At 45.9% G+C, this 13,663-nt stretch overlaps 1 protein-coding gene across 1 annotated transcript; it reads right to left on the bottom strand.

Moving 5' to 3' along the window:
* Nucleotides 1–7,584: 7,584 nt before the first annotated feature.
* On the bottom strand, nucleotides 7,585–12,467 carry LOC136330204 (carcinoembryonic antigen-related cell adhesion molecule 21-like). The gene is made up of 3 exons (XM_066266695.1): nucleotides 12,359–12,467; nucleotides 11,142–11,486; nucleotides 7,585–7,865 (listed from the first exon to the last, which is right to left on the bottom strand). The coding sequence occupies exons 1-3, from the start codon at nucleotides 12,420–12,422 to the stop codon at nucleotides 7,585–7,587; spliced, it is 690 nt and encodes a 229-aa protein (XP_066122792.1). The 5' UTR covers nucleotides 12,423–12,467.
* Between the last annotated feature and the right edge of the window lie 1,196 nt (nucleotides 12,468–13,663).

The following is a 13,663-nucleotide window of genomic DNA, read 5'->3' on the forward strand; positions in this document are numbered from 1 at the left end:
AGTTTCCTCAGAATTTTTGAGTCTCTTTTCCTTTTTCTTCTCTGCTTTCATGCCTTCATTCCAGTTGTTCTCCAACTTGCTGATTCGATCCTCAGCTCTGTCTATCCTGTTTTTAATTCCTTCCATTGTGGTCTTTATTTCCTTTTTTTTTCTTTTTCTTTTTTTTTGTATTTTCCGAAGCTGGAAATGGGGAGAGACAGTCAGACAGATTCCTGCATGCGCCCGACTGGGATTCACCTGGCACGCCCACCAGGGAGTGACGCTCTGCTTACCAGGGGGTGATGCTCTGCCCTTCTGGGGTGTTGCTCTGTCACGACCAGAGCCACTCTAGCACCTGGGGCAGAGGCCAAGGAGCCATCCCCAGTGCCTGGGCCATCCTTGCTCCAATGGAGCCTCACTGCGGGAGGGGAAGAGAGAGACAGAGAGGAAGGAGAGGGGGAGGGATGGAGAAGCAGATGGGTGCTTCTCCTGTGTGCCCTGGCTGGGAATTGAACCCGGGACCCCTTGCACGCCAGGCCGATGCTCTACCACTGAGCCAACCAGCCAGGGCGTGGTCTTTATTTCTGATATTGTATTTGTCATCTCCATCTCATTCTTTTTTATACTTGCTATTTCTTTATTTAGGTGTTCATAATGACCATCCGTTGTTGTTCTAAGATCCCTAAGCATCCTTACAATCATTATTTTGAACTCTGCATATGGAAGTTTGATTATTTCCATATCACTCAGTTCATCTCCTTAAGGTATCTCTTGTGGTTTCATTTGGATTGCACTTTTTTGTCTTCTTATTGTGTTTGGGTGTTTTATTTGTAGAGTTGGTTGAGTCTAGGCTTGGTGTTGTCTGCCTCCAGTTTTCAGTTGTGTTATTTCTAGGTCTTCTTGGGTTGGTATCAGCTATTATTTGTAAACCACTTTCAGATTTGGGCAGCTTTGAAGTCTTGATTTGTTTGTTTTCTTAACAGGTGATAGTCTTGTTTATTGATCTCAGCAGGGGGCTTCCTTGAAAGTGTATCCAGGAATACGATGGGTGTAACCTGAGACTCTGAAGGCCTCTTCAGCCAACTAATCTCTCTGGGGGCAGGGTGTTTTCTCAGCTTCAGTAGGGGGAGGTGTATCTCAGATCTCCATGGAGACCTGAGTTACTGCCCCTCCTCCCCACTTCTTGTTTTCAGCTGTGTCTTGTTGCGCTGATTGGAGCTGGAGAGATGTCCGGAGATCTCTGATCCGGAAGCAATTCAGTACTGTTTTGTGAAAGGTTCAGTCCCTCCCCCAGCTATGGCTGCCTCCAGCACGAATGAGTCAGCTTTTTTAGTTCATTTCCTGCATTCCTAGCCCCTCATAGTCTGTCCCTCTTCCTGTCCTTTCCACTTGGGAGATAAGCTGGTCTTTTCAACACACCTCGCTTCCTTGATCTCCAGGCTAGTGGCTGTGAGCAGTATTTTCTGCTCTTTTCCATTGGGTGAGATCCCCTCTGGGCTCCTCAGCCTCCCCCTCCCCTCCTTTCCTGTAAGCAGGGGAGATTCAGGCACTCCCTACAAAAGGTTTGTTGTGGCTTCTTCTTTGCTCCTTGGTTTTTGAGAGCTGTTCTTGTAGTCCAGAGTTGGTTTTTCACGCTGATTTTTCCCAAATTGATTTGTATTCCAGTTTGGTGTTGAGAGCTGGGCGTCTGGGCGTTTGCCTACTCTGCTGCCATCTTCCCATCTCTGGAACTGATCTTTTTGTATAAATAAAACCTTCCAAGCTACTAACCTGTTTCCCATCTCCTTCTCTCTGCACAAACTGGCTTCTCCTTCAGCACTCCACCATCTTGACTGCCTCTCCTCTCCTCCACGTGGCCTTTCTCTGTTCTCCTTCAGCATGAGCTCCTCCTAGAATGTAATCACTCTTCCCCCCTGATTTGAATTTTTAAAAAAATTATCTCTAAGGATTTACAGGCCTTACTCTGGGGAGATTGATATAAAGTGTTGGGGGGGGGGAAAGCAAGATGAAACCAAGTGGGAGACTATTACTTCATTCCATATAATGATTGTGGCTGGGACCTGAATGTTTGGACTCTATCTCTACTTGGTAGACTGATGGAAGGTTTTCTGGTGGATTAGAGATTTCTGGTAGAGTAAAAGTGGCATCAAGCATAATGACAAGATTTCTGACTAGAACATCTTGAAGGAAGTAGCTGACCTTACCCAAGAAGAGGAAGATTCTGGGAGGATCAGGTTGGGGGGTGGGGAGAATATAGATCTTGGTTGGGAACAAGGTACATTTGAGATGCCCAATGATGTCTAGGATAGATTCCCCAGTTTGGTTTAGCTCATTCTCTTTCAAACCCCTTGGAAAACACACACTCACAAAAACCCCTGAGAAGCTGAAGACAGCAATTCTTGGAATCTCTGACAACAGATTCCATGTGTGACTTTTAAAAGAGGTAAGTAGTTCTATGAGATGCAGCTGTGTATACCTGGGTGCTCAGAGCCATGGTGCTGGTGCGACCAAGACTGTTGCCACAGAGGCTGCAGAGGGGCTGTGGCTTGAGATCAATACAGCATGTCCATTTCCCAGTTCTTTTGTACAGGAAGTAGCAGCAGCTTCATTAATGAGCCTAATCTCCAGTCCTGCCACTGAAGATCATTCTTGGAAGCTGCAAGTTGAGTCTGCTTCCAAATACATGAGTAAAAAGAAATAATAAAAATTAAGTTAAATAAGTTATAGCTTTCTAAAAAGAAGCAGGCAAAACATTTATCAACTGGTTCACGAACCAAGGATTATAATTATTTAATTCTATGATCCTGATATCCAAAACAAAACAAAACATAACAAAACAAAATAAAATAAACACAGAGCATATCAATGCCCATCATATGTCATTCGGACAAAGGACCAAGAATTTTTGGCTTCTCAGCCAAATCTAAATCAATGTGTAAGACCCAGAGGAGGCATATTGTTGTGATGTGATCACCTACAATCCCATGGAGACTTTAAATAACATTATGTCTGGAATATGAAATTATTCTCTCATAGCTGACACTCACACTGTGGGCAAATCCAGCACGCTGACCCCATTTGTTGGATGGTCTTTCTTGTATTTGTGATGATGCTGGATGTTGCCATGGTAAGCCCTGTGTCTCTATGTGTCTTCTTTCATATAGTTCACAGGAAGTCTGTGTTCCCTATCTGGGTCACACTGAGAAGAACTGCCCCAAACAATGACACCTACCTTGGGGGGGCACCAAAGCCATTTGTGAGTAACATGCTTTGAGGCTAATAATTGTGTTTTCTCTTTTAGGCTTTATCTAATCCAAGGTTTTCCCTCTTGGAAGATGATGACTCAGCTGTTTCTTCTCCATAATCAACACATACCCAACACAGGTGTGCGTGCACGCACACCCACACCCACACACACATTCTATCCTTCTCTCTCTTCCTCCCCATCCCATCTCTCACATATTTTAATTAATTTATTTATTTAAAAAATTTTTTTTCTTAATTTTAATGGGGTGACATCAATAAATCAGGGTACATATATTCAAAGAACACATGTCCAGGTTATCTTGTCATTCAATTATGTTGCATACCCATCACCCAAAGTCAGATTGACCTCCATCACCTTCTATCTAGTTTTCTTTGTGCCCCTCCCCCTCCCCCTCTCCCTCCTTCCCTCCCCCCCAACCACCACACTCTTGTCCATGTCTCTTAGTCTCGTTTTTATGTCCCACTAATGTATGGAATCATGCAGTTCTTGTTTTTTTCTGATTTACTTATTTCATTCCGTATAATGTTATCAAGATCCCACCATTTTGTTGTAAATGATCCAATGTCATCATTTCTTATGGCTGAGTAGTATTCCACAGTGTACATGTGCCATATCTTCTTTATCCAGTCTTCTATTTTTTTTTACAGTCTCACATATTTTTTTAAAGAACTATATTTAGTGTAGACTTTTTTGTGTCTGTTTAATGCTACTGAAATTGGAGCCATCTCTCTGTTAGTTCTTTAAATTTGAATCTCTGAAGTGCATCAGAGATGAAGAAACTTCGTTCTGTGAGCTACAGACTGGATGAGTGGTGCTTCTGCTCATCAGACACTTAGGTGAGACAAAATAATTACAAAAAGCCCCAACACCTTCACCCCTTCACAATCACTCCTGGTTACTTTGTGGTGGTGCCGCTTTCTGGGAATCACATTACAAATTTCATCTCCCTTTAGGGTCGAACCAATTTTCCAACACAGTGGCACTCCTAGGGGAAGAACCTGAAAAAGTCAGAGTCAAGTAAAAATGCAGGCTCTTTGTTTACAGTCATTAAGAATTTCAGATAACAAAAGCAAGAGTGTGAAACTTACCACAGACCCTTGTAAATGATGGCACGGATTGTGAGCCCGTGGAGCCAGCCCTTCCTAAGGTCAAATGTGGGTGTTCATCTTCCAAACCAATTCCACACCAAATTCAAGTCATAGAAACGTACAGACATACAGCCATGTCATCCTCAAGGGTAAGAACCACAGTCTTTCTCACTAAAGGTGAACAAAACTTAGTTCTCTAAATGCTCTGAATGGTGGAAGTAGATGACTGTGAATGTTGATGTTTTAAGACAATGGCATCGGTGATGACAGTGACAGCAGTGACAAGATCAGCTCTCGTGATCAGAAATTTAAGCAAAGCAGAACTGTGGAGACATCTGTGACCATTCACAGATCTGCCACATTTAAGAGGTTTTTATGGTTCCAAAAGTCAGGGCCATGCTAGACATACCATCCAGGTTAAAGGACAAGATACTGCACTTGTGCCTCCACCTTATCAATGTTAGAGTAATGATAGCTGCTCTGTGAAGCCTCTGGTGAGGCCTAATAATAAAATTTCATACAGACAACTAGGGTTTGGAGCAAGATCGCGCCTTCTACAGCAATAGAACCACAGCCTCTGACCAGCTTCTAGGCGTCAGTGGAGCCGGAGAGTCTGTTGTGGACTGTAATATGACCAGGTATTCAGAACGGCTCATCATGACCTGGGCCTATAACATCATCCAACATAAGGACATGTGGGTAGGATAGCATCTGAAACAGATGGAAGTGATACATGCTGGATTAGACAAGGACAGGTGGCCCAGACCATTGGCACCTACCACTCCAGCACTGGGACCGGTCACAAAGCTCTCACCTGTGGAGTCACAGAAAGTTCACTGACTAGTCAACATAGTAGCTAAAGGCTCGGTTCCAAGTTCCTCCCAGCCCTCAATCTCGCTCATCCAAAGCACACACCTCAGCCAGTCCCGAGCCCCTTCCAGCTCCTATTCAGACTCCCTCCCTGACACACAAACCCGCTGGGACATGGCTAACATGTTGACGCAGCTGCGGCAGTTTTAGGGAAAGTGGGTGAGATTTGGTTTCTACAACTATCCAAGGCCATGCGGAAACAGCTGCTGCCAAGCCATTCTTTGAATGACAGCGGCACATTTCACTAGTGGGTCAGAACTGCAGAGTAGATACCGCTGGCCCCCAGCTGGGTTTTCACCCCAAGCATAGCCTGTATTCCCCACCGTCCCCAGGCTCCATGCCAACCCCTTGTCTAGTCCGAATACTCCACGCTCCAGCTTTTTTTCTGACTCAAACCCCATAATTGCCTCAGCTCATCGCCTTCTGTGTTCATGGAGTCCTCAGTCCTCCAATCCCCATTGCTCTTCAGACTCCCGTCTCCCAGTGGATGCTCATCTCTTTCTCCCCTGGTCCCCTGTCCCACGTCCTCTACCCCATGTCAGAACCTGGAGCACCGGAAGGATATGGGCAGTGAGGTAATCCTTACTGTCCATGCCACGTCGGAAGCGAGGGAGGAACGTTGGAAACATTTAATTGGACGGTTTTAGCCAGAAAAGAAAAAAAAAGGGAAGGCTTGAAAACATGGTAACAATCAACACTGTGAACAACATGACATGATCAACTGGTGACAGTTCGCTGATATCAGAGTAAAACATGCCTCAGGCCAATTCAAAGAGGCAAAAAGGATTTATTCAAGACTTGCAATAGTGCAGTGAGACTGAACTCAACATCCCTGAAACAAAAGGCTGGGGGATTTTAAGGACAGGAGAAGGAGTCATAGGCATGTGTGTTTGCTAATTGTTTTTACACAAAAGAAAAGTATAACTTCTCCTGAAACCCTGACAGGAGGTCATTTTACATCTTGGTTGTATAGGTCTTGGTGCGAGTTAGGCACCTGCCCTTCCTCAGGTACTGAGACAGAGGGACGTCAGGAAGATGAAAATTTAAAAGGATGGACCCAGGCCCTGGGAACAGATATACTTTGTGTCAAGATACTGGCAAGAGGCTTTTAAGAAGACTTATGTGTACTTCAAAAGGGCAGAGAAAGAATCTGGGATTATAACTTGCAACTACATTTCTAAAGCAAATACTCTAAAAATATGGAGGTAGAGCCCTGTCATCAGGAAGAACCTGTCTAAAAGTCAATCACTCTGAGGGAACAGGAAGGCCCCTAGGTCACTATAAAACTGCTTCTGTACAGTGAGGAGAAACACAACTACACCTCTTTCAGCCTAGACCCAGTTTGCATCTCCATTAGTTCCTGTTATTGGTAAAGACGTGCCAATTCCCAGCCACTCATAAACAATGCAGAGTAGCTGAGACACCCTGAGCAGGACCAGGATCTGACCTCCCAGAAGGCTGTGCTTCTGGAGTTTTCCATGGAGCCACTTTCCCTTGGATCAAACATCATCTCCAAGGAAGAAGAGTATTTTTGATCCTATAACATGGTTGATGTCACTTGATTTGGCCTGCTTAGTTACCTAAGTGCAGAGGAACTGACATTCACCACAAGTATGCTTCGAGACAGGTTTTTCTGTGAGAACGAAGAAGGAAGTTTTAACAGCCTCTTGTGGTTTGGAAGCCTCACCTTCACACTTCACTTGCAGTCTTTCTAGCTTTGGGTGATGCACTGTTCTCCAGGAAATACTAAAATACACATCAGGTTTAATTTAGATCTACAAAGGTGAGGTCATTTTTAAATATGTGGGCACCTGTCTTAATGAGGACACTTGAGTCAAAGCCTTGGTTGTATTGCCAATTATATTCTATAACAAAGAGGACAGGGTCACACTGAACTTATGTGAGTAAGTCTGTTGCCATGACAGTAGGAATGGTTCAGAAGACTTCAGAAATTGTTTTGTAAAAATCATACAGGAAGCTTAAACAGAAAGATCACTGTTGCTACCCACATTGGTGTCTACCTGTCCATTCCTGGTGTCCACTACAATGCCAGACACCCTCCACACATCCCCTGGGGAAGGGTCAGAGCTCACAGTCCTGGGAACTCATCACATTCTCCCAACGGTGATCAGTTACTGCCCATCCTGTGAGGGACTTGCTGTCACTTCGTTATATAGATGGTGCAGTCAAGACCAACCGAAGGTGGGATCTGGTGTGGAATGTGACCTTAAGCTATCAATAATGAAAATGTTAGTTCACAATTCTGAATATTTATGAACTCAATGTAAGTCTAAGGACTCTCAACCTTCACAACAACTCTATTAAAATGGTGCAAAGAAATTTATTCAGATTTTAGGAACATGGAGAAGGGCAGGACAGTCACTCATATTTCACATTCAGCTCAACGGGCCAGCTTTCAGTAGAAGACTGGGGGTTGGACACTTCACACTGGTAACTGCCAGCATCCTCCCTGCGGACAGGGTCTATAGTGAGGACTCGGTTGTCTGGGGACAGCTTCATCCTCTCCGTGAGCTTCAGTCTCACAGCATTGAATAACCAGTGGGTGGTGATCCCGTTTGTGTAGCAGGTGAACTCCACGGCATCTTTATTCTCTGTGACTGAGGTGTTGCTGGCCAGGAGGGTGGGCACTCTCAAGGGCTCTGCAGAGAAACAGAGGACGTGAATGATGGAGAGTGGGCTTGGGACCTGGGGCCACGCAGCTTCCTCGGAGATCTCAGCCACTCAGTTTACACTGAGATCTGTAAAGGTCACCAGAGGATGGTCCTGACCTCTGCAGAAGGACGTTTGTCTTTGTTCAGGTGACAGTGAGTAATGAGAGGGCTGAACCTCCTCTCTGACACCAGATCACCCCAGTGTGACCACGACCTGTTCCCATGGACATCTCCATGGGAATTGCTTCCCAGCCCGTGTGACTTATAAGTTCATCATCAGGTGGAATTTTTCCTCATAAGCTTGTATTGATTCTTTTCTAGAACTTTCTTTGTCTTCACAAAGGATCAGGCCCTTCTCTTTATGTAAACTTCATGTATATTGAAGAAGGCAGGCTTACCAATTCGGTCCATCTCTCAAGCCAAGGAAAATTTATAACGAGTAAAAAGGCATTTAACTCTTGTTAAATAATTCATTAAACAACACAGGATCTTTAACTACCTAGTTATTTCATACAATCTTTATTAAAATACTAATTACTTGGTTTCTGCAGAAATAACAATATCCACCCTAAAATTCGTATGGAACTTCAATGAACCCTAAATGTTTGTAATGATCTTAAAAAAATGAATGAAATTGGAGATCTTAACTTCCTGGTTTCAAAGCTTACTACAGAGCTAAACTAACCAAAATAGTATGACACTGGCATAAAAACTTTATCAAAAAGGGCAATGAAATTGTTTAGACAATGAAGCCCAGACTTTTCACTTGAAAAAGGATAGTCTTTTCAACAAAATGTGCCGAACAGCAATATCCACCTGCAAGCGAATGAAGTGGACCTTTTACTGATACTACACACAAGAGCTAAGTCAAAGCAGATTGAATCTTAAAAGTAAGACAGAAAACTATAAAACCCTTAAAAGAAAATAAAGGGAGAAGAATGAAAATATTATATTTGGCAAAGAGTTCTTGAACATGACACTTAAAACTCAGGAGGTGAAAAAGATAAATTGGATTTTGTCAAAATAGAAAACTTCTGTTCATCAAAGGACACAATCAACAGAGTGAAATGTGACCTAAAGGCTAAGAGAAAAACATTTGAAACATATATACAGAATGAGGGGATAATATACAATATACAAAGAACTCCTAAAACTCAACAACAAGACCCAATAACCCAATTTAAATATGAGCAAGCACTTGCAAAGACATTTTATTAAAGGAGATATGTATGACCAATAAGCAGATGAGAAGATGCTCAACATCACTGTCATTAGAAAAATGTAAAGTAAAGCTCTCGGAGTCAGAAATGTTGCTTGTGATGTTGGGTGTGGGTAACTGCGATGTCAGGAACAGAGAGAACATTGCCCTGCGTGCATCTAAAGATTCCTTCAGTCAGAGTTGGCACCTCTCACCTTTCAGCCAACTTGAGTCCTTAAAGCAATAAGGCAGGTCAGTTATCGCAAGACAAATGCATGAGGTCCTGAGCACTAAGAGAAGATAGAACCCCAGTGTATGTCTGGGGAAAAGCGCATACTTTCTCAGGTTGGAAAGACACAGGACTACGAGTCAGAGACCAACTCACACTCCTCCTGGTTCTTCACTGTCCGCTGACTGCCTGGCTGACCACAGGTCATTCTTTACAGCTGCACAGCCTCCAGCACCCAGTCGAGGTGTATGATGTGCTATTTTCCATGACACCCCCAAGACTGGGGTTCAAGCAGAAATAACACATGGGGACCAAGAGCAAGCCAGTGGTCAGTTGATTACTCAGGCTCCAGGGCCAAGAGGTGGGTCAGGTCCTCCCAGGTGAGTGTGACTGACATGAGCCAGTGAGCCAATAAATGACAGAACAGAGTCCAAGGGATGAGCTAGAAAAGAGCAGTGCCAGGAGGAGCTGACTGTGGCAGCAGAACTGTGTTCTGTCTCTTTGGGCATAGAGTCATTCTCCCTGTGCTGAGGGCAGGTGAGGACTTGTGCAAATGCAGATGGGGGGATGGACCGCTCGGGGGAGATGGACGGGCTGAAATTCTGGTTCTGGTAGTCCCCTTGTGCTTGGTGGTTATGAAATAAGAATTTGAAAAAGAGATAGAATGTTTCAATATGTGAAAATTATTATTAATACCCCAAAGCCTAAAACCGCTTTCAGAAAGGAATGTTTCTCTAGAGAGCAGCAAAGGGTCTGAGACCCAGATATCAGCCCCTGGGTTGACAGGGAGGCTGTCTGTGTGGCCAGAATTCCAAACTCTCTGCTCTAGATTCCAGTCTCTGCAGGGATTTTGATTGATTGATTGATTGATTCATTCATTATTTCAATCACCATTTATTTCTTCTTAATTTATGAAAAGAAACTGAGTGTCTGTTACATGTTGTCCCTGAGCTGGTGCAGGTGGAGAGTGGGGAGTGAGAAGCAAAGTACTTTCCTTTCTGTCCTGTGGGAGTGACACCCAGACATCAAGAAACACAGAAGGATGTGATTCAAGTCCAGGGCAGGGAGGTGTAGATCAGCCCCTAGCCAGTGACTTTGGGCTCAAGCCAGCATCCTTTGGGCTCAGGCCAGCAACATGGAGTCATGACTATGATCCATGCTCAAGCCAGCGTCCCCGTATTCAAGCCGGTCAACTCACGCTCAAGAAGGTGACCTCAGGGTATTGAACCAGGGTCCTCAGTGTTTCAAGCCGATGCTCTCTCCACCATGCCACCACTTAGTCAGGCCTAGATGTAGCTTTTGAGTCGAAGTACTCGCTGATGATCAGATCAGGAGTTTTGTGAATCAGGTACCCGGGAATCTGTTAATTGCAGTCAGTACTTCCCAGCAAGTAAAATCCAAATTGACATAAAGTCACCAGAGTCCCTGAAGTAAGGAGCCCTGTGACAGGGGTCTGGGGCCGGGCTGCCTGAGCTGAGCTTCTTTGTTAAAATTCCAGGCATGTACTCAGGCTAGGCACTGATGTAGCTTTGTTAGGGTCATGGTCATGGGGAGGGACCCAGGATGTGGATGAGACTGGTGTCACTCTGCTGAGTTACTCCCATCAGAATGGGCCTTCTCTCTGCAGTGAATGTTTGCAGGAGTGGAACCCGGGTTGGGAACTCTGATCTTAGGAAGTTTGTCTCCACTGTGTGTGTCCTGCAATAAATGCCCAAACCCAACCTGGGACGTGATGCAGAGAGCGGTGGAGGCAGAGCCCAGGGCTGTCCGTCCTGTGTGTGGAGTAGAATTCCACCCCTCCTCCCTGACACCCAGAAGTTAGAGAGCAATCACTCACCATATACAGTGAGCCGTCCAAATCCGATTTCTTTTCTTCCATTTAGAAGGTAGACTACTATGGTGTAGTCTCCTGCATCCTTCAGGGTGACTCTCTTAATATGTAGGTATCCATCATATTCGACAAACATTCTCTCGTTTTTAGTCTTGCTTCCAAGTGGATATTTTGCAATAGATGCAATGAAGTTATTGTTATTTGCCCCTTCCCCCTTGAACCACACATAGCTCCAAAAATTGATAGGCTTATTTTTGATACGCAAAACAACATCACTCCCTTCAGCAGCAAATGTTGGCACGATAGTGAGTTGGGCGGTTGTGGGCGGGCTCCAGAAAGTGATGAGTGACACTAGGAGGGAAGAGAGAAATGGAGCAGTATTTAAGTCTGTGCATAGGGATGGGGAGATGAGACCATTGATCCTGAGCAGGTCTCTCCACCTTGGTGTGTGTGTGAGTGTGTGAGAGTGTGTGTGTGTACTATGGTCAAAGTCAGCAGCATGGCTGCCATTATTTTAACACCTGTAAAACTGTTATTGTTTCTGTTTTGAATACTCTTCTCTAGTGTCTGTCTGATTCACCCCCTCACTGCCCTGAGACCCCTGCTGGTACTTAGAGAAGGTGGTCAGCAAAGGTGTGTCTCAAGGATCTAAAGATCTTCTGTTTCCAATTTCTGACCTGTCCCTGCTCAGTTTTCTCAGTGACACTTTTGGGTGGCTGTCATCAAGTCTAGATATGTCCTTGTCTCTCTTCTTGCCATAGAATGTGAGCTCATATGGAGGGGCTTGTCCGATCCTGTCCCCCAGTGCCTGCACAGACTGCACATACATGTGGGTGAATGAAGAGTGTTCCCAGGACCCTGCATCTCCTGGGGGTAATTGCCTGTTTCTGAAGTTGGTAGGAAGGGCAATGTTTAGTGTTCCTGGTCCAGTTTTCTCTGGTGTCACTCGACATAAATTCTTATAATCATCACCAGCTTCCAAAATTCAATGTTAATGGATGACTAACTAAGAAGTAAACAGCAGTCGAGGTCTTCCGTTCCCTCACCCTTTCCAGATCATGAGATCTTCCTGTAGCTGGGCTCCGTCCCCCATCCTACTCTGCTGCCTGTACTGTCCTACAGGTCCAAGCCATCTGTCCCCTCTCAGAGCACTGTCCTCCCTGGGAGACCCCAGCCTGTCTCCTTCTCCCACCACCCGCCCAGCCCAGGGATTGTCTTCTTACCTGCCAGCAGCAGCCCAGGCCAGGGGACAAGTCCTGTGCGGGGAGTGGCTGAGAGAGCCTGCATGGTGTCCACTGCCTGCTCTTCCCTCTCTCTGTGAGAAAAGCCTGAGATCCAGGAAGGCTCGTAAGGGCTTCTGTCCAGACTGGTGGGATCTGCTGTCACTCCTTAATGTACCCTGAGCTTTCTCCTGGGGCAAGATAACTTCCCTGGTCACGTGCGCGGGGGGCGGGGTCTGTGACCAGATCCCTCCCTCTCCTTCCCCTCATTCCTAGGTCATCCCTGTGCTCTTCCTCCATTTTCTTGTCCCCCTATATTTGGTTCCTTGGGAACTGCGGTGGCTTTGGCGCGCGCGCGTGCGCGCGCGCGCGCGCGCACACACACACACACACACACACTCACATTCCGACACTGTGTTTGAAAAAGCACCAGGTCCTGCTCTCCCAGAGCCTCCTGTGAGACAAAGAGCTGTCCCCACTCCCACAGCGCTCTGTTCTCCACATTTAACTATACCTTTCAGAAAGGCCGTTCTGGGGCTACCTTTGGAAATCTTTCACAGAGGTGTCCCGTTTGCTGTGCATTGGGTCATCTAGGAAACTTCGTAAAGATTGTGATGCCCATTTGATACCTTAGAAATGCTACTTCAGCTAAGGGGGATGTCCAAACAGAATGAGATTCTAGATGTGGGGGTTGAATAGCCCCTCCTCCTCTCCTGGGCAGTGGGATGGTCTGTAGATCCTGTACATGTAGATTCTGACTCAGCAGGAGTGCGGTGGGCCAGAGACCCTGCCTCTAACAAGCTCTCACGGGAGGGTGATCTTACTGGCCTCTGGCGCACACTGGCAATAGCAGTGCTGATGGGGGCACATGTCCCCCTGAGAGGATGACACTCTCACCCTAGAATTGGCCTCTGCTGTGTCTTGTTCTTGAGTCTGCCAGCACCACACAGACAGCCCCAGGGGTCCCCACACCGGGGGATTATTTCTGTGTGTGACACAGAAACCTAGCTGGACACCAGGCTTTCCCCACATTCTCCTGCTCTGGGGAGGCAGGATTCCCTCCCAGCACGAGGGTCACAGAGATGACTCTGGGGGTGAAAAAAGGTCAAGCTGGGAAGTGAGTGTAGAAAGGACCCTTATTCTGTCTCAGGGTGTCACCAGCCTGGCCTCTGTTTCCAGGGACAGAACCCGGGACCAGGTGTCTCAGAAGAACCTGCAGGTGTTGGTGTGAAGGGAGAGGTGTCTTGTGTGTCCTGGGAAGACAGGACTGTGTTTGGTGGTCAGGTGGCCAGGGGCTCCCTGGTGTTT

Source organism: Saccopteryx bilineata, chromosome 3, assembly GCF_036850765.1.
Source record: "Saccopteryx bilineata isolate mSacBil1 chromosome 3, mSacBil1_pri_phased_curated, whole genome shotgun sequence".
Taxonomy (NCBI): Eukaryota; Metazoa; Chordata; class Mammalia; order Chiroptera; family Emballonuridae; genus Saccopteryx; species Saccopteryx bilineata.

Excerpts from the sequence above, each read along its gene's own strand:
- LOC136330204 (XM_066266695.1), bottom strand. The coding sequence starts at position 12,422 with ATGCAGGCTCTCTCAGCCACTCCCCGCACAGGACTTGTCCCCTGGCCT. Across the intron at positions 11,487-12,358 it reads GCCTGGGCTGCTGCTGGCAG|TGTCACTCATCACTTTCTGG; the intron begins GTAAGAAGACAA and ends CTTCCCTCCTAG. Across the intron at positions 7,866-11,141 it reads TGGACGGCTCACTGTATATG|AGCCCTTGAGAGTGCCCACC; the intron begins GTGAGTGATTGC and ends GTTTCTCTGCAG.